The sequence below is a fragment of the Notamacropus eugenii genome, chromosome 6 (assembly GCF_028372415.1).
Source record: "Notamacropus eugenii isolate mMacEug1 chromosome 6, mMacEug1.pri_v2, whole genome shotgun sequence".
In the NCBI taxonomy this organism is placed as follows: domain Eukaryota; kingdom Metazoa; phylum Chordata; class Mammalia; order Diprotodontia; family Macropodidae; genus Notamacropus; species Notamacropus eugenii.
The window spans coordinates 134,662,721-134,686,808 of NC_092877.1; the positions used below are offsets into that span (position 1 = coordinate 134,662,721).

A 24,088-nucleotide genomic window follows, 5' to 3' on the forward strand; every position below is an offset into this window, starting at 1 on the left:
GAAAAAAAAAGCTCTCCACAAGGAGTCTGTGCACTTCAGATTTGGTTTTTATCAGAGAGGACATGAATCTCTACATGAGTATTTTCATATGGAGATGAGAGGGGCCGCATCTGTGAGTTTTGTACTACTGTATACCCCTTCTCTGTTAGAGCTAAGTATCTTTTTGGTAATTGTTCAGTAACCTATGAGGGTTTCATTTCATTCCAACATTGAGCCCGAGCTAACAGTTACAAGCATCAGCCCTGCCTCTAACAGTATGATTGGCTCAAAAGGGCTACTGGGGAAAAAATCCTCTGTAAATCTTTAAGCAGAGCATAAATATGAGATCATTTATCAGGAGCGCTGAAGTTAGAGTAAGAGAATCTGAGTTTGAATCTCAGCTCTATCACTTTCTATCTCTGGGACCTTGGACAAATCATTTAACCTCTTGGTGTCTCAGTTTCCTTATCTGCAAAATGAGGTGGCTGGACAAGATGACCTTTAAGATTCCTTCCAGAGCTAAATCTATGCTGACATGAGATTTTGGAAAGCTTGTGCTAAAATTTGTATTTGCTGATCTTATTTGACCCTATTAAATACCTTTAAATTCCTTGGATTGATTAAAACCACCTGAGATAGATTGCTTGACACTAGGGGTTTGGGGGTTTGCTTGGGATTTTTTTTGTTTTGTTTGTGTGTGTGTGTGTGTGTGTGTGTGTGTGTGTGTGTGTGTGTGTGTGTTTAATAATTATGATTCCCATCCATTTTAATTCTTCTATGCCACATGACTAAGGTGAAAATGTATTTAATAAGAATGTATGTGTAGAACCCATATAAGATTGCATGCTGTCTCGGGAAGGGAGAGGGGAAAGGAGGGGGAGAAAAATCTAAGATTTATGGAAGCAATTGGAGAAAACTAAAAACAAATAAATTAATTAAAAAAAAATAATTGTGATATCCCAGGTCTTTTTCATCTTGCAATCTAAGTTAAGACTAGTTTTTGTTTGTTTGTTTCCCTAAAAGCCATTGAAACTGTCCCTAAGCCTTAATTGACTCAGGGGACCAAAATTCAATCCACCAAGCTGTAGGAACATACTTTCCAGGGGCCTTCATGTGGCTCCCTAGTTCCCCAAAGGGAAAAAGATACTCGCCAATGCAAGGAAGTCAGAACCCTTAAAATTTGTTGGATATCCCAAATTTGTTGGATCCCTGCTAACCAGGTGCATTTCCCTGTAAAGTGAAAGACTACCACATCTACCCAGGATGGGAGCTATCTCCTTGAGTTCTCTCTGTTCTATGGTATGACTAAATAAATGTCCTTTTGTTGAATGCTGAATGACCTATGAGTGCCTTCATTTTGTTCCAGTATTGGAACTAAGCTATTTGAGAACTAACCTGAGTCAACTCCAGTTCACCACAATATTTAATTGTATTTGCCACATGTAGGTCCATCATCTTGGACAATGTATAATCTCACCTTAAAAGGATATGAATCAATTTATAAGGTGTTCATATGCATAATATACATTTTTTTTAAATGTTTGTAAGTGGAATTCTATACTCAAGGACTCCTGCACAGAAAAAAAAGTTAACTTTTTAAGGATGTTTTTAGTAAATATAAAAGCATCATAAAAAAGGAGAGAAAGAGTAGGAATTATGGTTAGCATTGGAAGTTTGGAAAGTAATTTATCCCAATATAGGTAAAAAACAATATTTTTTTCTATTCTTTTTAAAAGCTTAAAGAACCCAGCAGTTTATTAGAATAGAGTGTGGAAAATGCTATTCTTCAGATTATTGTATTTTGCTATTTATGTTCCTACATTTGCTATTAAAGTAGTGACAGACTTGCTCCTTAGTTAACACTCTCTCAATACCTTGATGATATTTGGTTATCATGGGTCATGGGAAGTACCATTCTGGGTAAAACAGGTGCTCTAATCACAATGAGAAAAATGATCCACTAAACCTTACTTCATTGGCTCCCAGTAGCATGGGGTTATCCTGGCTTCTCAAAGAACGTGCAAAGAGAACATCTGAGTGATCTCCTAATCTAGACAGGCTTTGCATCTATGCAAGGTGATCGACTATTTCTTGTCTGAGGACCAGTCTTGCTAAGTTTAAAGAGCTTCGTCACTAGCTTGGACTCAGAGGTGGTAATCAACAAAGCAAGTCTCAAAAAGCATCTACTTTTTGTTGGTAGAAGGAATACAAACACAGACACAATTACCAATCCCTGAAGTATCATACTAAAGAAATGGAACACTGTAATGGAAAGTACACTGATTACATACAGCAGACCTGGGCTAAAAATGTAGCTTTACTATCTACTACCAGTGTTAGTTTGGGGGAATTATTTTTCTTTTCTAGGGCTCAGTTGATTCACCTATAAAATAATCAAGCAAGGGTCTGGACAAGATGAGATTCTAGACGTCTTCCATAACAAAATACCATTAACTGAATCTAGACCATCCTGCACACACCTACACTAGCAAAACACAATAATAATGATCATTTTAATAATATTATGTTTACATAGCACTTTAAGGTTAGCAAAGCACTTTCTATTTAAAGTTCAAACTAAGACAGTTTCTAAAACACAAAGGCTTTCAAAGAAGTAACTACTCTTCCAGTCCTTTCACACTCCAAATCAGCACTTGTCACTTGGCGTAAGTATTTCTATAACCTTATAGAATGGTACTTCTCACCAAAGGAAGTAGATGAATCTGTCTTTTCTACTATACCCCCAAATCATGAATCTATCAGCCCACTCACACATTCACTTCATTCAAGGTAGTACCACGCCTCATATTTCAGATATAAATGGATCTAAATGGAAGTCAGTTGAGACAATGTGAAATTTATAGCACATTCCAAGTCTCCTGGTTGAGTTGTTCTCATGAATTAGATGTATACAATATTTTGTACAATAAATGCAGTATATATATTTATATATGCATATATATACATACAAGAATATATATTTATATGTATTCAATACGATACAATAAATATAAGAATGTCTCCAAGAAGTCAGAGATTTGTGTGTCTGCAACAAAAACTGAGTGGTTCTGCTTCAGTCTTAAGTATACCACTGGACTTGGAGTCAAAAGACCAAAACTTTCTGACTCTATTCTTTCCTGTGAATTTGGGTAAGCATCATAACTCAAAGCCTCAGTTTCTTCCTTTGTAAAACAAAGATAAGAATATTTATGCTGCCTATTTCATCAGATTGGTTGTGAGGAACAAATGAGATAATGTGTAAAAGGTACTTTGTATCTGTAAAATGCTAGATAAATATTAGGTATTATTAATGGATCTTGGAGTGATGACAATACAGGAAAAAATGTTCCATGTTTCCCCACATTATATATTGCAATTTTTAGGTCATGTCTTTGAAAAATAAAATAACAATATAGCTATAAGATGTATTGGTGTTTCATACTTCTAATATTAAAAAAATCATTCGCTGAAATAGTTTGAAGTAATTTAAAAGCAATCCCTTAATTTTGTTGCCATTAAAACCAGTACATGAATGATCCTTCAACCACTAATGAATGACCAGCTGATGGATCTATATGAATCTCAAATGGAGTAATGGATTAAGAAGAAAAGGTAGTTTGCTGCTTCTCAGAGATACTGAATAAGACAAGTGAAGGTAGCCATTCTGTTGAAAAGTGAAGAGTTCTTCTCTACCCCATTCAAAGTCACAGATCTATGAAACCATCCAGAAAGCCATATCCTTTCATAAACTCTCCAGACCCTGTACCTCAGTGTTCAAAAATCAATAAATATGAATGAAAAGTTAGTCTAAAATAGGTGAAAATTTTAGTATAAACCAAGTGAGTGCTATAATTTGAGTTGTTTGAAAACATTGGTTAACTCTCCTTTGTCAAATTTCTTTACTATCCTATAACACAACATGCCAAAATTGCATAATTTACCTAATTTGGATTGAGAAATCACAGGCACTCAAATTTTTGATCCATCTTTTCACTGAATCTCAGATTTGAACAAGACTTCAGAGGCCATCTAGCTCACGAAATATTTCAACAAGGATGTACTGAGCAAAATTAACAAAAGGAAGTCACCCTGCCTTTACTCAAAGACCTCTAGTGAAGGCACCCTAACACTGTCCAAGGAAGTTTCTTTTCTTTTCTTTCTTTTCTTTTTTCTTCTTTTTTTGGGGGGAGGGGGTGGGGTGGAGAATAGCCTTAGTTGCTAGGAAGTTCTTTTTATTGAACCTAAATTGGGCTCTCTTCTATTTCCACTGAGCCATCATAGTGGAATAGAAAGAATATTGGACTTGGGAGGTAGGGAAGAAATGTTGTAAGAACTTTTACAAATATCTCATTTGATCCTTATTACAACCCTGGGAGGTAGGGGCACTTTAGGGATGGATATTAATCCCATTTTATATTTGAGAAAACTGAAGTAGGCAGAGTGACTTGTCCAGAGTCACACAACTAGTAAATCTCTGAGGCTGTATTTGAATTCAGGTCTTCCGGATTCCAAGTCTAGTGCTTTATCCACAGTCTGCTTTATCCACAGTCCTCTTGTCTTCTACCACCAGCTGTTAGGTTCCTAACTTGGCATTTATAGTGTGATCCCCAGGTCAATCATTTAATCTGAGTTTCAGCTGTCTCGTTTGTAAAATGGAGATAGAAAGGGTTAATAATATCTCATCACTTACCTCACAGGGTTATTTTAAGAAAGTGCTTAGCAAATCATAAAATCCTATAAGAAATAGGAGTTATTATTACCATTCCACTAATTGATTCTAATTCTGCTTTACAAAGCCAAGCAGACTGTCTAATCCTTTTTTCCAGCTGACAACCCTTCAGAAACCTAAACATAGCTTTCTTATGACCCCAAGGTTTCTCTTCTCTCAGTTAAACATGTCCTGTTTCTCCAGTTGATCAGTGTGTACCAGTCCAAACTGAATGGAGTATTCCAAATGCAGTCTTACAAGGTGACCATCATCTAATTATGATCTAGCTAACAATGTAAAATCTCAACAGTGTTCAAAAGAATTCCCATTAGATGAAGCTTAAACTGTTCAACACGTCCAAATAAATCCTTCTCTCTTTGAAACTCTTCTATTTCTGTTGAAGGCTCTGCCCTCTTCCAGTCACCCAGGCCCCCAAAATTGGTGCCATCCTCAGTATGTGACTTCCACACACCCCACATATTCATCTGTTGCCAGGTCTTTTTGTCTCTAATTGCATAATATCTCTCACATATGTCACCTTCTCTCCTCTTCTCACTCACACAGCCTCCATCCTGGTGTAGGCCCTCATCACTTCACATTTAGACTATTGTAATAGCCTTCTGATCAATTTCTCTGCCTCAAGTCTGTCCTCACTTCATTCCATTCTCCACTCAGTTGACCAATGTGATTTTCCTAAAGCACAAGGCTGGTCATATCATTCCCCTATTCAGTAAACTCCAGTAGCTCCCTTCTTCTTACCTCCAGGACAAAATACAGAAATTTATTTTTGGCTATTAAAGACCTTTACAATTTGGCTCCTTCCTAGCTTACCAATTTTTGTATACTTTATTCCTCTCCATGTAGTCTATAATCTAGTGAATTTACTTTTTTGGTATTCCTAGCAAAAGACATCCCACATCTTTCTCTGGTTATCTTTTAAGTCTACAATGTTCTTCCTCCTCATCTAAACCTCCTGGCTTCTCTGGCTTTCCTCAAGATTCAGCTCAAATCCTGCTTTCTTCAAAAGGCCTTTAATGGTCCCCTGCTAGCATCTTCCCTCTGAAGTAACCTCCCATTTGTACTATATACGTGTGTGTGCATGTGTGCGTGTGTGTGTGCACACACACAGACACAAATATAGGTATATGCATATATACATACATACTCATATGGGTATACATGCACATATGTATACACAGGCACATATGTGTGTGTACATACATGTATGTATACATACATATACATATGGGTACACATACACAAAAATATACTTATATGTTTGTCTACATAGAAAACCCCATCTTGCACTAGGAGGGAAATTCTACATCCTCATATACAAATTAGTCATTATAATGTCCCCAGTCCCCTGAAAAAGATTAGTTTTCCATAAGGACTCTGAATATCTACAGGAACTCTCCTTGTATATTGGATTACTCACAAATATACATGATATTGTACACACAGGAGTCATTTATAGGTAGTTTAGCTAGAAAATGGACAGCTGTCCATTTGACTTTTCTACTTATTGAATCAGCCAGGAAAGTGGAAAACATAATCAGGTTACTTTACTCCAAAAAAACCAAATCTCTCAGCAAAATTCAAATAGATCTTGTTTATCTGGGGGTTTGGGGCAGGGTGTGGAGGAGTGGTGATAGAAAGATAAAGAGCCTTTGTTCTAAGCTAGTATGCTTTAATAAATGTTTTAAAATGACGTGTGTGTGTATAGTTACTTACCGCTCAGGATTTTCTACTTCTTCAGTAACAAAGTTGAGATAAAACCTATCAAAGAAGAACTCAATGAGTTGGAAAGAACAACTACTGACATTTATATAGCAAATTAAAGTCTACAAAGTAAATATAAACTCTTCTAGTAGAATTTAGTCTCCTTGAGGGCAAGGACAATTTCATTTTTCTCTTTGTATATGTCTCCGTCTCCGGAACCTCATATAGCCCCTGGTGGAGGACAGTTGCTTAATAAATGCCAGTGGAATGGAATTCTTTTGAATTGGATTATGTTTATTTGAATTGTATTAAATTGAACACAAGGCATTATCATTGGGTCTCACTAAAAACAGTGCCATAGTTACTATGCAGATTCAGACTTACTTTGAAAATGTATTTAAAATGAAAAGTCACCTTTTCTGTACACACTATTTTGCTCATTGCACTTTCTTGCAACCAAAGGCTTGACAAGATGAAATAACCATTAACTGGGTGAATGAATGTGACCACAACTTCTGGGTATACTGAGATGAAAATGTCTTGAATTTCTGCTTGTGAGGGTTCAATGTACTTAAAGCCTTCCATTAAGCTAGGACAAAAACCATCAAACTTGTCACACTCCATCTCAATTAAATGTTGAACTTGATTCTGCGACAAAAAAGCAATGTTCAAGACCCAAGAGCTGAATATTTGGCAAGTTCTGCTTGGAAAAGTGACTTTGATTGGAAGGACATTGAATTAGTGAGTCAAAAGTGACAATAAGGGTCAATTTAAAAAGTTGGTCCCCAAAGTGGCATGTGTTCATTTTAGTAACTAAAAAACAAGTTTCAGAAACTGAAGTTCTGGTCACGTAAGGAAAGCAAGGTGTAATGAAGAGTTCCACATGGACTATGTACTCTGAAGGATGTGATACAATGGTTACGGTCCAGGGCAAACAGAAAAAGTAAGGGGAAAGGGAAGCAATATTTCTAGATTTCACATGCTTAAAAAGTAGTCAGTTCCTACTTCACCTTGGTTTGTCTGAAAATGATTCCCTTGAGGAACACAGAAAATTCAGAAAAAAAAAAATGGGAAGACTAGCATAAAGTACTATAAAGCCATCTATGAATCTCAGGGCTCTAATAAATACCCAGTCCCCCAACTCCCTGGCCCAGTTGCTTTCTTTTTTAATAAATTATTCCTTATGCTAGCTTATCATTGTCAGTATCATCATCTTTAAACTAAAGCTTCTAAAATTCTAGCCCCATTTCTAATTTTTCCAAAACTTGAGGAAAGAATGGATTATTCTAAGAAATATGTCCTTGCTCAATCCGCTAATTTAATTTGTCATCCAGTTCCTTATTTCATACACCTTTACTTCTGATCTCATGAACCAAGAATTTCCTCTCTGATCTGGATAGAATAAGTCTTCCTTTCTTAATTACTGAAGGCCACAGAGTCATGGTCTAGTCTGCCTCAATTCTGACAGTGGAGTGTTACTTCTTACATATCAACAAGTTAGGGAATATGCTTCAGGGAATCCAGAGAAACACAGAGAAACACTGGGCTGAAACTGAGTCAAAATCTGAAAAGGATAAATGTAAATAAAGCTTTACACTTGAGTTCAACTACATAAGATTGGCTTCATTAGATAGTTATTTGCCTGAAAAAGATGAGGAGATTTTAGTGGATGGCAAGCTCGGTGAGTCAATCGTAGATTATTGTAGCCAATGAAACGACTGCAATCTTAGGTTTTGACAGTAAAAGTATCTGGGATTAAGAAGATTGATAAGAACCAAAGAATCCTAGATATAGAGCTGGAATGGGCCTTGGTTACCAACTAGTACAAACCTATCCTTTTTGAGATGCACCACTTTAGAGATATCTCCACTCAAATGTTCAAATGGGCCATTTGCAACCAACCTATGGTAGAGCCTTCTGAGCTCATATTGGTTTGGGTGGTCATAATCAAACACACAGCACACTGAATCCAATAATATCATATCCTTTTGGTCCTCTTTAACCATGGAAAGACAACAACCAACTACCCTTTTATAGAACAAGAAAACGAGGCCCAGGAATGTTGAGATAATCAAAAGTCACACAGGTAGTAACTGGCAGTGAGGGGCACTTATTTCTAAATACCAAGGAAAAATATTTAGGTTTCTATCTAAAAGAGCCTTCACTAAAAATTAGCATCTCTATACCTACAAGCAGGGGGGGGAAAGACTAGTAGGAAGATTATTTAAAAGACTGGGAATTCTAACAATGACACCAATCTTAAGACTTTGGAGTCTCAGAGATTAGTATAATATACAGCCCAGGCAAGATCAGAGTGGGGCTGATTCTTAGAGGCAGCTAGATAGCCCAATGGAAAGAGAGCTAGGTATGGAATGAGGAAGACCTGAGTTTAAATTGTGCCTGATATTTACTAGCTCTGTGAACCTGAGTGAATATCTTAACTTCTATGTACCTCAGTTGCCTCAGCTACAAAATGAAAGGATTCAACTTAAAGTCCTTCAAGGTACTTTTCACTTTTTAATCTATACTTCTATCTCCAGTACAGCAACAATACAACAGTTAATTAAGGACCAGGAGACAAAATCCCTTAGACTATTAACCTTCACAGAAGGATAAAGGGGTGACTAGATAGAAGACCTCTACAGATTTCTTCTGTTGCTTTTACAATCTGCCAGGTCTCTTCTGGGTAACAATAATAAGAAGTTTAAAAACCCTGAGGACAGTCAGGTACTTATTTCAGAGACAGCACGGTCAGGGTAGAAAATGGCACTAGCATCTATTCCACACAGAGATCTGGAGGAAAGTAGGTAAGGAAGCTCTGCATTCACAAAGGGAAGATGATGAAACATGGAAAGGAATCAGATACTAAATATAATGGTTAATTGGGGGTTTAATACTGGAAGGAGACCCAGTTTGGTGTCCTACCTAATGACCAAAGTTGCAGTTTCCCTTTGTACAAGGAGTATTTAGTGACTACAGAATCATGGGAGTTAATAACAATAATAGTTAGCATTTATAACTATCTAAATACCTACTATATTGCAGGAATTTACAAATATTGCCTCACTCAGTCCTCATAACAACCAAGATAGGAATTCTGCCTTTGGGAGGTTGAGTATGGGAAGGAGATACCTACATATGGTTGTTGTGACATTCAAATAAAATAATGTGGATAAATCTTTTTGCAAATCTTAAAAGTTCTCTAGTAATGGCCGCTATTGTGCTGGTCATGACTTTGCCAAAATATTCATAAATAGATGCAATTTGATCTATATGTTTCAACATTCAGGTAGAGACGACCATTTTGAACATTTCCATTCTCATATAAACTACCCTTCCCAACCTACTTTCCATGAATCTGGAGTAAATATGACTTGAACTCTAATCCCAACTCTTGCTACTAATGACTTGTACGAATTTGGTAATGACTCTGGGTCTCAATTTTATCATCTATAAAATGAGGGGATTAGAAGAGATAGCTTTCCTTCTAGGTCTAAACCTATGGAACTATGACTCCACATGTACCCTATCCCAGAAGTAAAATAAGGAGGTGTTTAACCACCACAGAAGTCAAACATTCAGACACTCTTACATTGAGCAAGAAGGTAAAGCCTGAAAAAGTTATAGCAGTGAGACAGGATTTCTTAGAATATTGAAGGTGACATGAGAATGTGTCAGGAAAGGAGATTGCTTCAAGGTTAATGCACGTACTTGAATAGCAATGAAAAAATGCCTTCAGAATATACAAGCAAACATTTCACAGCTAATGCCCTGAGAGTTTGACGCTGTTTCCAATACACTATAGTATTTCTGTTAGGGGACCTTCCTATTGTGAACCCAGATTAAGCAAGGAAAGCTTACTTTCACTGCCCAGAGGATTAAAAGTTTTAGCAATCAGCTATAAACTACAAAAGGCAATCCTAGAGCCACTGAAGTCATCTATTAAAAGTGAGGAGGAAATTTAAGTATTCCCCTACTCTAGTGCCTACATTTTGTAAAGGGGGAAACTGATATCTAGAGAAGGGAATCTTACAATGAACTGGCACCACTACCATTCCTATCATTAGTATGTAGAGAAAAGCTGGGCTTCAAAACCAGATAATCTGAACATAAAAGTCATGCTTTTCCCCATGCCTAATTTTAGATGAAATGGCCTCTGTTCTGCCTTCCTCAGTCTTCAGCCCCTCCCCACATACAGAAACATGCACATTACCCCTTATCACCACCACAAAGTATCCCTATCTGAAAGAGTGCACATCAATGAATGATTATTTATTTTTTTAATTCCTAGAACATGTGATTTTCATATTTCCATGAGATCTATGTTACACTTTCCATTTATTTGTCCAGTCAGCTCCTAGAGGACAGTGTGGTACCCTCTCAGAATCAACGGACCTTGGATTCAAAATTCTACCTCTGCTAATACTACCTGAATGACCTTGGATAAGTCACTATCTCTCTTGGTCTCATTTTCTGCATTTATAAAATGAAGGGATTAGACTGGATGAACTTTACATCCTTTCCAGCTATCTATGACCCTACTTATGAAAAGTGTTCCTACATACCTGTTATATCTCCCACCCACCTACCCCCACTCTTCCAGGAGAATGTAAGTTTTTGGGGGGCAAAATCCCTTTTATCTTTTTCTTATATGCTCAATACCTAGTACCACATCTTGTCCATATGTTTGTCGAATTAAATTGAACTGAATTATATCCAAATGAATGTAACCAATGATTATAAGAAAATACGTGTGTGTGTGTGTGTGTGTGTGTGTGTGTGTGTGTACACATACATATATACATATATTTGACTTTGGGATGCATTATGCATATCTTTCTCAGGACATATAGCTTGCAAATGATTTTTGGCTAACCATATTGCATAATGCTTAGAATTGTATAACAATGGAAAGAGTAATGAGCATCCTATCCCTAGAAATGTTCAAGCAAACACTGGTGATTATTGGTTAAAAGAGGTGGGAGGTGAGATTATCTCATCTCCAAAGTCCTATGAAAATAAAATAAAATCTCAATGCCAAATATTAAAATTAATTTGGGCACATCAAATGTCAATGGAGACAGGTAGCTCAATAGAAGTTTGGAGTTGCGGGAATTCAAACTTGTGTAAAATTTTTTTGCCGAGGTCAAAGTCCGTCCGTCATCCAGTTGGGAGCTGACCATAATGGCTTTTATGTTTACAGTCTCTTATGCAATCTATTGGGATCACCTGGCGCACTTTTAAGAAATACACACTATCATTTTTCCTATTTAGTCCTACTACAATAAAATAGATGGGGGGGGGTGAGAAGAAAGGGATTTTATCTGTGATACTTGTTATTCAACTCTGCTAATAAAGTAATAAATACAAAGTCCCATGTCATTAGCCACATTGTTGTCCTTGTGGGAAGTGCTTGAAAGGCAACATTTCTGTGATAAATGAAGTCTCTAATCAGTTTTTGTACATATTTCTACTTTCAGGTATTTAAGAAACTTGTCCAGGAACTTTGAAGCAGAATTGGTCTGTCCTATACAACGGAGCTTATTATCTCGGTTTCCAGTCCCTGTCTCTGAATGTCATCTTACCTCTTGGGAGTCTGACTGATTTCTTAATCTGAAGTATTTTCCTTTCTCATGGGAACATGAAGAGAATTATTCAGTATAAACGACTCTTGAGAAGCTCAGATAAAAGATATTTTGACAAGTAAAGTATTAATATCTACTAAGAATAGTCACAGGCAGCACGCTGGACTTCAAGTCAGAAAAGTCTGAGATCAAACCCTATCTGTGATACTTAATATCTGAGTCACCCCAAGCAACTACCTGGCACCTTTCTGAGCCTCAGAGAATTCATTAAGTGTCAGCGTGATCTGCATTCCTGACAGAAATTCTCCCATCAACAACATCAGAGGTTGTGGGCATTGATGGAGGAACTGCTGCTCCTTCTCTGCCTCATCTTGTCTTGACTCTTAAAGATAGGGATCTGGCACACAGTAAGACGTCCCCATTGCTTCGAGCTGTTGCACCTTTTCTCTCAAATTTTCATGCCACTGTCCTCCCTGACCCTGTCCCGGGAGAGACCCACCTTCCCATCTTCTGTTGTTCTAATTTTCTGATCCACTTCTCATGTAATGTTTTGTATTACCCTTCTACTTGAAAATAAGCTCTTTGAAGACAAGAATGATTACTTCTGGAAATCTCTTTTATCTTTTTCTTATATGCTCAGTACCTAGTATCACACCTTGTCCATATATTTGGTGAATTAAGTTGAACTAAATGGTATCCAAATGAATGTAACCAATGACCATAGGAAAAGAAAATGTGTGTGTACACACACACACACACACACACACACACACACACACTTGCACAGTGCTCTGTACGTAACAAATGTTTGCATTTGATCTAATGCATTCCTAGTCTTGGAAAAATGGCATTTACTCATAACAAAACCACATTGTTTAATCTCAGGATTTAAAGATGGCAATGGGTCAGGAGCTGAGGGAAGCAGCATCCCTGGCTCCTACACTGCAGTACTTCATTCCAAATAAAGACTAAATACAGGGGCAACTAGGTGTCACAGTGAATAGAGCAAGTCAGGAGGATCTGAGTTCAAATTCAGCCTCAGACACTAGCTGTGTGACACTGGGTAAGTCATTTAACCCCAACTGCCTTAAAAAAAGTTAAACAAAATATTTAGGAGCAAATACGCATACTGGATGCAACCTATAAAACAGAGAAATCAACTTACCAGCCCGCATATGCATACATTCCATAATAAAAAGCCAAGGGTAACCCCATAATATTGGCATCATTTCCTGAAAAGGCATTTTTAAAGTGCTGGGTTTGACCTAGAAAATCAAATTAAAATAAATAATTATATGGATTGTTAAATAACCAAAAAAACCAATTTTTTTTGAGAGATAGTTTGGCTTAATGGGTAGAGAAAAGGCCAACCTTGGAGGAGTCAGGAGGCTTTGCCCTCAAGTCTTGACCCTAGGTGTAAGACCCAAGAACAAGTTAACTTAACCTCCCAGGGATCCAAGAAGCTGTCAAGGACTATAAATTATTGGTAGACCACAGAATAATAAAATATAGAATAAGTTATAGTTAGAACATAGAGTTAGACTCTGTATTAGTGAAGGGAGTTTCCAAACAACACCAGAGTTCTCTAAACTAAAGAAAGTCATAGGCTCAGAACAACACTAACACTGAAAATATTACTCAGTGAAGGGAGCAGAACCAGGAGAACACTGCACACAGTTGCAGCCACAGTGTGTAATGACTGACTTCATTAAACTTAGCTTTTCTCAGCAATGGAAGGATCTAAGACAATTCCAACAGACTCATGATGGAAAATGGTATCCACATCCAGAAAAAGAACTATGGAATTTGAATGCAGATGGAAGCATACATTTTTCTCTTTTTTTCTTTGTTCTTTCTCATGGTTTTTCCCTTTTGTTCTGATTCTTCTTTCACAACATGACTAATGTGGAAATATGTTTAATATTTAATTAATTAATTAATATTTCCACATTTTAATATGTATAATATTTAATATTATCCATGTGTAGCCTATATCAGATTGCTTGCTGTCTTAGGGACAGGGGGAAGGGAGAGAGGGAGGGAGAAAAACATGGAACTCACAATCTTATAAAGTGAATGTTGAAAACTATATATGTAATTGGAAAAATAAAATAATATTAAGTGGAAGAAAAAAGAAAAGAGAACATTACTCAATTATGACTCAAGCATAAATATGTCTTATTTTTTTAAAAACATTTACAAAAATAATATTCCTCAAGGCACCTAAACACCTAGTATTTCACGTTACTCGAGTATGTTGAATGAGGTCACAGTGCAGTGGAAGGAGTTTTGAAGGTAAACCCTAAGTCCTAGCTGTGAGTTTTATCTCTATGATGGACTTATGGTTTGACATTGCAAAATACATCACTTAATCTCTCTGGGCCTCATTTTCCTCATCTGTAAAATTAAAGAGTCTATAATGGATGAATTTTGAGATTCCTTCTATTTCTCAGTCTATGGTCCTATTGACACGATAAATTAACCTGTCTGGTTAACACATGGTTAATACCCCAACCCCATCCCACCGTCCATGCTAGGAAGTATGAGTCAAATTGGAACTGACCATGAGGTTTCATGGTCTCACAGATGTAGAGCTGGAGGGAACCTAATAGGTCACCTCATTCACAGAAGTCAAACACACAAGACTCAGAAACACTCTTGAGTACAGCTAGAACCAGAGTAAAATGTAACTGGGAAATAATAAATAAAAATACAATAGAACATAATATAAATATGTAGCTTTCTAAATCAATGAGTGCTGCAGGGATCTTTAGGTATGGTTTAATGGCTCTATTGTGTCCAGCAGCCTATTTCTATTTTCATTTGACACCACTGATCTAATCCAATGACCTTATTTTGCAGATGAGGTAACTGAGGCCTATGGAAATTCAATGAGTTGTCCAAGGTAATAGAGTTAGCAAAAGTCAGAGGCAGGATGTGAACCTAGATTCTATGGTACCTAGTGATCTCAGATGAATGGACAAAAGCTAGTAGTAGATAATCAATATTTTCCACCACTGGCAAAATTTTGCACATATTATATTTCATTAAAAAATTTGAAAATGGAAAAAATATCACTCATGTTACTTTCTCTCCCTGAAAATTACTTTTTGAACATATTACATATCAATTTAAATGTGTGCCCCCTCCCTCTCTTCCCATTGCCCTCCCTCAGAGTAGAACTGAAGTCCTTGAAGATAGGAACCGTTTAGTGGAGATAATAATAGCACCTAGCTCCTAGGATTGTTGTTAGGACCAGATGAGATAGTGGTCATGAAAGTGCTTAGCATAGTGCCTGGCACAGAGCAGGCTCTAAATAAATATTAGCCACAATCAATATCATCAATGACTCGTGTTTATTCTGAATCCCCAGTGTCTTATATGTGACAGAAATTTAATAAATGTTTGTTGAATGAATTTTTTAATTGAATAAAGTTAACCAAGACACCCACCCCTGAGTGTGTATATAAAGCTATAAAATTCCTCTGGGGCATTTTAAACACTTCCGTCCAGCTCTGGCCTACCTTTCCTGACTTATTCCTTACTGCTCCTTTGCATACACTCAAAATTCTGGTCAAACTCGTTACTCACACACACCATTTCATCACCCGTGTCCTTGTGCATTAGCACAATTTGTCCCTCACATTTGGAATAGATTCCTGCTTTTCCTCCACCCTGTAAAATCTCTAGCTTCCTTCAAATCTCTCCTCAAAGGGATAATTGCTATGTGAAGCCTTTTCTGATCACTCAAGCTGCTAGTGGCTCTCCTTATTCATGCTCTGTCAGAAAACAAAAACAAACTAAAAAACTTGGCCTTCTATTTATTTAGGTATAAATAGATATCTTTATATATTTGTTTTTACTTATGTCTGCATGCATGTTGTTTCCTAGACAGAATACAAATTCCCTGGAGGCAAAAACTGTTTCATTTTTGTCTCTGCATCGCCCCCAGACATGGTCTCCACAGTACTTACCATAGTATGTGACATGGTAGATTTAACAAATACTTGTTGATATTGCACTGTATTTATTAGGATCTTATGTGAGTAGGATCCTAAAGGGCAGGCCCTTGCACTGAGTAAAACTAAATAGGAAAGGGCCCAGACCATCCTTCACATGTCCATCTAAGCATCCGCCATGAAACCAGTGTGTATCTAGTTCAGACAATTTGTCCTGCCACCATACGCATGTCCCACAATGTGTCCCCCACCCCCTTTTCCCTCCTTGCAGACCTAGAAGTGGTGATCCAATTACTGCTACCATTCCTACCGCAAAATTTTCAATAGAAAAGAAGAGGGCACAAAGTAGTTTGGAGCTGGCCTAGAAACGGCTAAACAAAATACTACACATGAACCTAAGGGGATATTTTTGCATCATTGAAATGACAGTCATGTGGAATTCAGAGAAATGTGGGAAAAACGTGAACTGATGAAGCGCAAATTAAGCAGGACCAGGAAGATGATATATATGCTGCCAACAAAAGAAATGAAAAGAGAAAATAAAACACTCAATTTTTAAAAGGCAGGAGGCATCAATAAAATATAGAATATAAAAGAAAACAAAGGGTCCAAACTCATCTCAAAGGATCCTTCTAAGTCTAAAACTCTATAATGCCTTAGAAAAGTTTTATTCCAAACATTTTTCACTGGGAGAATCCAGTATGGCTTCATTTTCTATGCAGGGTCCATGCTTCATCCTCTTGTTATAGACTACAGCTGTAAATATCATCTCACCCCCAAAGCAGCAACACTTCAAATCACTTAGAGGATGGTATAGAGCTTAAGATTCACAAGCAGAGCCTAATTAAGAGATTCTGCTAGCGCTAGCTCAAATCTGGTAGGAGAAGACAAAAGCAGATAAGTCATTGAAAGAGCATTTCCTTTCCAGTGCCTACCTTTAATTAGTTGCATCACTCCAAGGGCTATAATCATCAGAATTGCTATAAGTTTGCAAATGGTTAAAATAATCTGGATCCTGGAACTCCAGCTGACACTTGAGCTATTGAGGACCATGACTGTGGCTGCAAGGAAAGAGGATGAAAAGTTACTGAAGGAAGTTCTTATCAGAATGGAAATATGTTCCTTCTAGAGTGTGTGTGTGTGTGTGTGTGCGCGCGTGTGCATGTGCGTGTGGTGTGTGGTGTGTGTGTGGTGTGTGCGTGTGCATGTGTGTATGGTGTGTATGGTGCGTGTGTGTATGTGTGTGGTATAAAGAAGCAATCTTTTCAAAATATTCCTTCAGTTACATAGAAGACCCACTTTCTTGATGCACTAAGCCCCTCATCAAAATACCATTAAAAAAAAGACATCTCCAGAATTTGATAATTGTGAGGATTTCAAAAGTCTTTGAAATTAAACTCTTAGCTCCTTGCCTTGAACATCAAAATGTCTTGACTTAGAAGACTCCAGGTTCCACTAGGCTTCAGCAGTTACTGTCTGTGTGAGTCTGGGCAAATCTCTTAATCTGCTTGTAAACATATTTATATTACCTAACTCACAGGATTGTGGTGAGCAACGTGTAAATGAGGATTATTGTTATTACATCTCTACCACCCTGGCTGAACTGAAAATGAGTGTTTGGGAAAGAGAAGGGAGGCTATAGAGAGCAAGATAATAGGTTTAGAGGGAAAAGGTGTTACAATGGATAGAGAACTATCCTTGGGCAAAACAACTTGAATTTAAGTTAAGCATTCTGGACATATACTGGCTGTGTGACCATGTCCACCTCTTATTCAGGGAAGTGGTCCTCCCCTCCAGGATCAAATATAAAATTCTCTTTTTGACATTGAAAGCCAAACATCCTACCTTTCCAAGCTTTTTTACATCATACTCTTTTCCATACGCTGAGTTCCAGTGACACTCTTGCGCAAACAAGACGCTCCATCCAAATATTTCCACTGGCTGTCCTCATGCCTGCATTTCACTCCCTCCTCCTCTCCACCTTCTGGTTTTCTTGGCTTCCAAGTTTCAGTCTTACCTTCTGCATAAAGCCTTGTCTGATGCCTCTTAATACAAGTCCCTATCCTTTGTCAATTATTTCTAATCTGCCCCCCATACATCCCCCCCATAATGTACCCCCATATATGTTGTTTGTAGACAATTGTTTTCATGCTGTCTCCACCATTAGACTGTGAATTTGAATGTCAAGAACTTTCTTTTACCTTTTTTTAGTTTTTCTGGTGCTTAGCACACTGCCCGACACATAGTTGGCCAGGCTCTGGTCTCCTGGCCACTTAATAAATGCTTGACTCACAGTCTCTATGATCATGGGCCCCAAGTAACTTCCTTAAACCAATTGTTGATATGAAGAAGTATAAGTTTTTATACTAGGGGTTCCCACACACTGAGGAAATATAATCTTAGATTTGAAACTGAAAGAATTTGCCAACTAGTCCATCTGTCTTATTTTACAGTGAGAAGTTAATTGAATTACCAATGCTACACAAGTAGTCATTGGCAGACCTAAGATCAGTAGCTGTGTGAGGGGAAGGGAAGGGGAGAGACAGAGACAGAGAGACAGAGACAGAGAGAGAGAAATTTATACTTGGAAAGAACCTTAAAGGCAACTCATCCAACTCCCTCATTTTATAGATGAAGAACAAAGGTCCAGCAATGCAAGTATTTGTCAGTCTCCTTCTGTAGTCATATAGCACCAAATGACCCATCCTTTCAGACCAGATCTTTGCTTTACTCCCTAGGTTCTGGAACACCAAAGATTGTTTTTCTTCTCTACTCCCAGGACTAACATACTGTGTGTGTGGATGGAAATGATCTGGAATACCCCATGGAACATGTGGGGTCATCCCATCAACTATGTGCTTCAGACTTAAACCCTAGAGAGTGGGGCCCCCTTGCTAAAGGAAATGAACATCCACAGGATTCTAACTGGCAGCTTCCACTCACTCCACCCCACCTCTACCTCTCACCTGGGAGCTCTGACCTACTACCATGACTACGAGGGAGGGAAAACCACCTCAAAGATGACTGGCTACGGGGCAACAAGAGCTGCCCACACAGTAAACTGAAAAGTCAAAACAACTTCCACTATCACTCTCTTCTTTTCTGGAGCTAAGACTATTTTTCCTTGGATTTCTCATGATCTATAGTCTTTCTTCCTTGAATTTCCCATGAACTATATATACTGTCTTTTCCTTGGATTTCCCATTGTATAGTATCTCTTCTTTGGGTTTCCCATGAGTTGTAGTATCTCTTTCTTGGATTTTCCATGAGCTATAGCATTTATTATGGCTTTTGTTATTATTTATTATTATTATCTCCAGAAATAGCAACTGGGCCAGTCTATGTGGCTCTAAGACTGAATCTCAAAGCCTTTAAAACCTCTTTTGCTTGATTTTCCTTTTCCTGAGCACAAATAAACCAAACCACAATAATGAAGACTGGACTTTTGGTACCCAGGGACTACCTCAGGAGTTTGAGAGTTATATATAAGATTCCTTAGATGGTCCTGACCAACAGAAGTTTTCTATAACCATTTCAATGCTTCTCAGAGTACAGCATTTCAGATGGCAGAAGTAATAAATGTGATTTTAAAAATGGTTATTCTTTTATAATATCTCTACTGCAAATGGAGAAAATAGAGTATGACATTTCAAAATGAATGTCCCAAAGACATCTCAAACTTAACAAGTTCAAAATCAAAATTATCTTCTTTCCTCTTGAATCATCCCTTTTTCTAAACTTCAGTGTTTCTAAAGTTCCACCATCCTGCCAGTTTCCTAGGTTTGTAACATTGGCATTATTCTCAACCCCACATAATATCTAGCATGTTGCCAAATCTTTCCATTTCTGCCTCCATCACATCTCTCCCATTTGACACCTTCTCATCATTCACACAGAGACCACCTGAGTCCAGGACCTCATCACCTCTTGCTTAATTATTACATCACACTCCTAATTGGTCTCCCTTCCTCAAGTCTCTCACTCTAGTACATCTTATAGAATGCTGACAAAGTAATTTTCCTAAAGGAGAGATCTAATCCTGTGATTCTTCCACCTGACCAACTCCAGTTTCATCCTATTACCTATAGGACAAAGCATAAATTCCTCTTTAGCTTTTAAAGCCCTACACAACTTAGTTCCAACTTTTTTTTTTCTTTTTAAGCCTCAAAGGACACCACTTCTCCTCCTGCACTCTGTGATCCAGCCAAATTGACCTTCTCTGGGGTACTCACATGATATTCCCTCTTTAGTTCTGCCTCATACTCCCCTCTCTTCCTTCAAAAAGCAGTTAAGCAACACTTTCAGCATGAAGCTTTTCTTGATCTCCTCTTCTTAAATGCTAATGCCTCCTCCCAATCCAAATTTCCCTATACTTAATTATTTTGTATATATTTATATTTTTTCACTTTGTATTTATATTAAATATATATGGTCCATTTTATCTCCCCCATTAGAATGTAAGCTTACATAGTTTCTTTATACTTGACTCTCTAGGAACTAGCACGGTGACTGTCACTTAAAAAAAACTTGTGGAGGCATTTATTAAGTAGATACTTAATAATTACTTATTGATTAAATAGGGAAAAAGCACATCTGCCAGATTGTTTTCCATGCTTAGGTGAACACTGAGCCATAGTCCATCACCATTCTTCTGGGAAGGAAGAACTTCATTCTAGTGAGAATTAATCGTGGTTCCCAGAGTAAAACTGGCAGACCTTGGCCAAGGTTGATCAGGTTCCTCCATGGGGAGTGGTGGCCCCTTTAACAGAATGCCTATGTAGAACACAGGTACTACATGGCCTTCTCACATGTAATTACCTAGAATATATCAAGTTACCCCAAGTGACCCTTCCTGAAAGTGGATTTTCTTCCCCTAGTCCAAGGGGAATTGGAATCACAGTGGGGAATTATACAAAGCACCATTTATGCATTTAGAATTTATGTACTTGGAATAAGTGGCAGGTAGTCATCATTTTTTAAAAAATTTTTTTCCTCTCCCCTAACTAAACAAACATCCAAAATGTTTGCTGGCCCTATGCTGAAGAGGGAATACTTTTTTGTAAGGAACAAAAGAGTGCACAGGGGAAATACTTGAAGCAGGTAGGTAGTGCAATGGATATAATCCCTGGATATAGTCAAGAATACCTGAGTTTGAATCGTGCCTCAGACACTTAATCCAGGACCAAGTCATCTAACCTCTCAACCTCAATTTTCTCATCTGTAAAGTGGGCATAATAATAGCAGCTTCCTAACAGAGCTATTGTGAGGATCAAATGAGATAACATATGTAAAATACTTGGTAAACCTTAAAACACTAAAGAAATTACGACTATGTTTCAGATAAAGTTATGGAATTAAAATCAGGTTCCAATCTTGACTTGGGTTATGTGATAATCAAATGAAATGGTGTACATAAAATACTCTGTAAGCATTAAAGTGATGTAGAAGTGTCCATTTTTGTTTGGTTCTTATATTTGGGTTAACACAATGCCCATCCCTCAGAGCATTCACTAGGACAAATCTACAGAGGCTGCTGTTTGCTTGGGGAGGCTTTTTGACATTATCATTTATTTTTATGAAAGCATTAGTGGATAGAAGATGAACTCTGGGAAGAAAAGCAATAGGATGGAAGAGAGAAAAAAAGACTTGAGTCTTTCTAAACAGAAGGCAAGCATATATTGCTGACTGAAAGAGAAAAATAAATTTCTGGATGTTTGGGATTAACTTTAGGTTTGGGATTTTTTTACTCTTTCCAGTAAAAAAAATAATAATAGCCAAGATCCCACAGTTTCATAAATTGATTCTCTGTTCTTTCTTCCTGGAAAATGAATAAGGAAGGATTCTCAAGGTAAAAGCTGCTTATTTCAAAAGATTATTCAAAGTAAAGATCTCTCTCTCTCTCTCTCTCTCTCTCTCTCTCTCTCTCTCTCTCTCTCTCTCTCTCTCTCTCTCTTTTCTCCCACTCTCTCTTCGAATATGCCCATCCAGAATTAGTAGCTCACAACTTCCGAGACATCCAATGGAGTATCTCCAGAGGATTTAACTACTATTTGCCTTTGTAGTCAGATTGAATCCCAGGAATGATAAACCATAGATTCTCATTTAGAGCAACAGAGATTTATCTGAGTCATAAAAACCAAATCTTCTTGACTTTTTCTCTAGCTGCACACATGGTAAAAAGCCCAAGAAAAACAATTTAGACATGGATCTGATTTAATGAGTCTGAACATCCATAGTCATGGATGATGTAAGAGTTCATAATGGTCTTTCTTTGTTGCTAATAATTGCTGATTTTATTTAGGATGTTTACTATATTTTGATTGTGGCCAGTTTGGGGAGCAATTATCTCTGCTGAAAATTCAGGCTGACTAAGCTTTGATTCACCTACGTCTTAAAGTGAGAAAGACAAACTGTAGAATAACTAATATGGAGAAATGGTGAGGAAGAATATACAAAATCCAGATCTTTTTTGTGGCTATCCAGCAGTGGGATTTGGATGGGGAAAAGAAAAATGTTCTTTCTGTGCTGTGCCCAAGTCTGTCTTCCACTTTACAAGTGTCATGTGTCAGCCTGAAACTTTGCTTAAGTTTTCTGTTTTTCATGATGGCCTTCCAAAATATAAACTAAAAAAAAAAAAAAAAAAAAAAATTCACCAGACTTCTGATTGTTTATTGGTGATCTGGTCTTGCTTTGCATACCTGAGATGCCCACCCTCACAGGTAGTACCAACTGGATTCATATCCAATCATTTATCACTTCTCCATTCCTACCAGTTTATGATAACTTTTCCTCTACCTTGAACCCTGTGCCATTTTATTTTGTTCCTCTCTCATGTATATATTACATGCTTTATAGTTACCTGTGCATGTATCTTAGCTCCCTATTAGACTACAAGCTATGAGGGCAGGAATTGGGTTTGATCTAAACATTGTATTTTTCTGAGGGTCTAGGTCAAACTAGGCCCTTAATAGATTGTGTTTTCTTCATTTGAATGAATTTAATATCTATGAGCAACCATAAGAAAATAGCTAACAAATACAGATGTAGCTTCTACAAAAAAGACCAGGTGACCATACCTCTGCAAATCTCCATTTTGATCTTGGTTTTCATGCAACATTGATTCCATGTACTATTTGTCACACTCCTAAAGAATATGGCAGCCTTAGTCTGATAATTTTCTATTTTCATACCAATCAATGGTTCATTGAATAGCGGGTTTCCAACACAATTTAGTTAACATAAGAAAAGGGCAGATATAACCAGAATGCAGTAGAAATATTTCTATTAGTGTTCTTAGTCCTGAATAACCTAGTGCTGAGTTACTGGCAAATATGTGCAAGGGTGAAGACAGGAAAGGAAATATACATTTATACAATGTCTACCATGTGTAGGCTGTGCTAGGTGATTTTTACAAATCTTATCATATTTGATCCTCACAGCAACCCTGGAAGGTCGGTGATATAATTTTACAGATGAGGAAACTGAAGCAATCAGAACTTAAGTGACTTGCCCAGGATCACACAGCTTGTAAGTATCTGAAGCCAGATATGAATTCAGATTTTCCAGATTTGAAGTCCAGCACTGTATTTACAATGCCACAGCTGTTTTCTGAAAGGTAACCAGTATGTTATGGTTACCAGAAAGCATGGCTTTCACGTCATCTTTGATGGACATGGGGATGTTTAGTTTAAGAGAAAGAAGTCTTTGCCAATACAATTCAAATATTTAGAGGGCCATCATGTGGAAAGCAGATTAGAGTCGTCTAGTCCCAGAAGAAAACACTAGAAAGGTAAATTGACATTGTAATGTTCGATTTCACTTGGACCTAAAGAAAAGATTTGTTCCAGTGAAAACTCCCATAAAGGGAAAGGAAGGGCAGCCTAAAGGAATTAGCTGAATTCCCCATCGTTAGACGACTGCAGATCAGAGGTTAGAAGAGTTTTTGTCAGGAATATCATACAAGGGATTCCTGCTTAGGAACAAATAGGTCAGGTTAGGTGACATCCTTCTGACACTATGGCTCTGTGATGTCAAGAACACTAATAATAATATTTGCATAAATATCAACCACAGAGTGGTTTTTCTTGTTTTTATTCCTTATCTATTACTTAATGTCACTAAGGTCACATTACACT

The 24,088-nt window shown here is 37.4% G+C and overlaps 1 protein-coding gene across 1 annotated transcript in view; it reads right to left on the reverse strand.

Moving 5' to 3' along the window:
- The window catches only part of SLC7A11 (solute carrier family 7 member 11), a 103,020-nt gene that overhangs the window by 59,480 nt on the left and 19,452 nt on the right, over positions 1-24,088 (reverse strand). The window contains exons 5-7 of the mRNA XM_072621053.1: positions 16,889-17,014; positions 13,160-13,259; positions 6,422-6,466 (exon numbers count right to left, since the gene is read on the reverse strand). Coding sequence (XP_072477154.1) covers positions 6,422-6,466; positions 13,160-13,259; positions 16,889-17,014 — 271 coding nt within the window. The remainder of the gene's footprint in view (positions 1-6,421; positions 6,467-13,159; positions 13,260-16,888; positions 17,015-24,088) is intronic.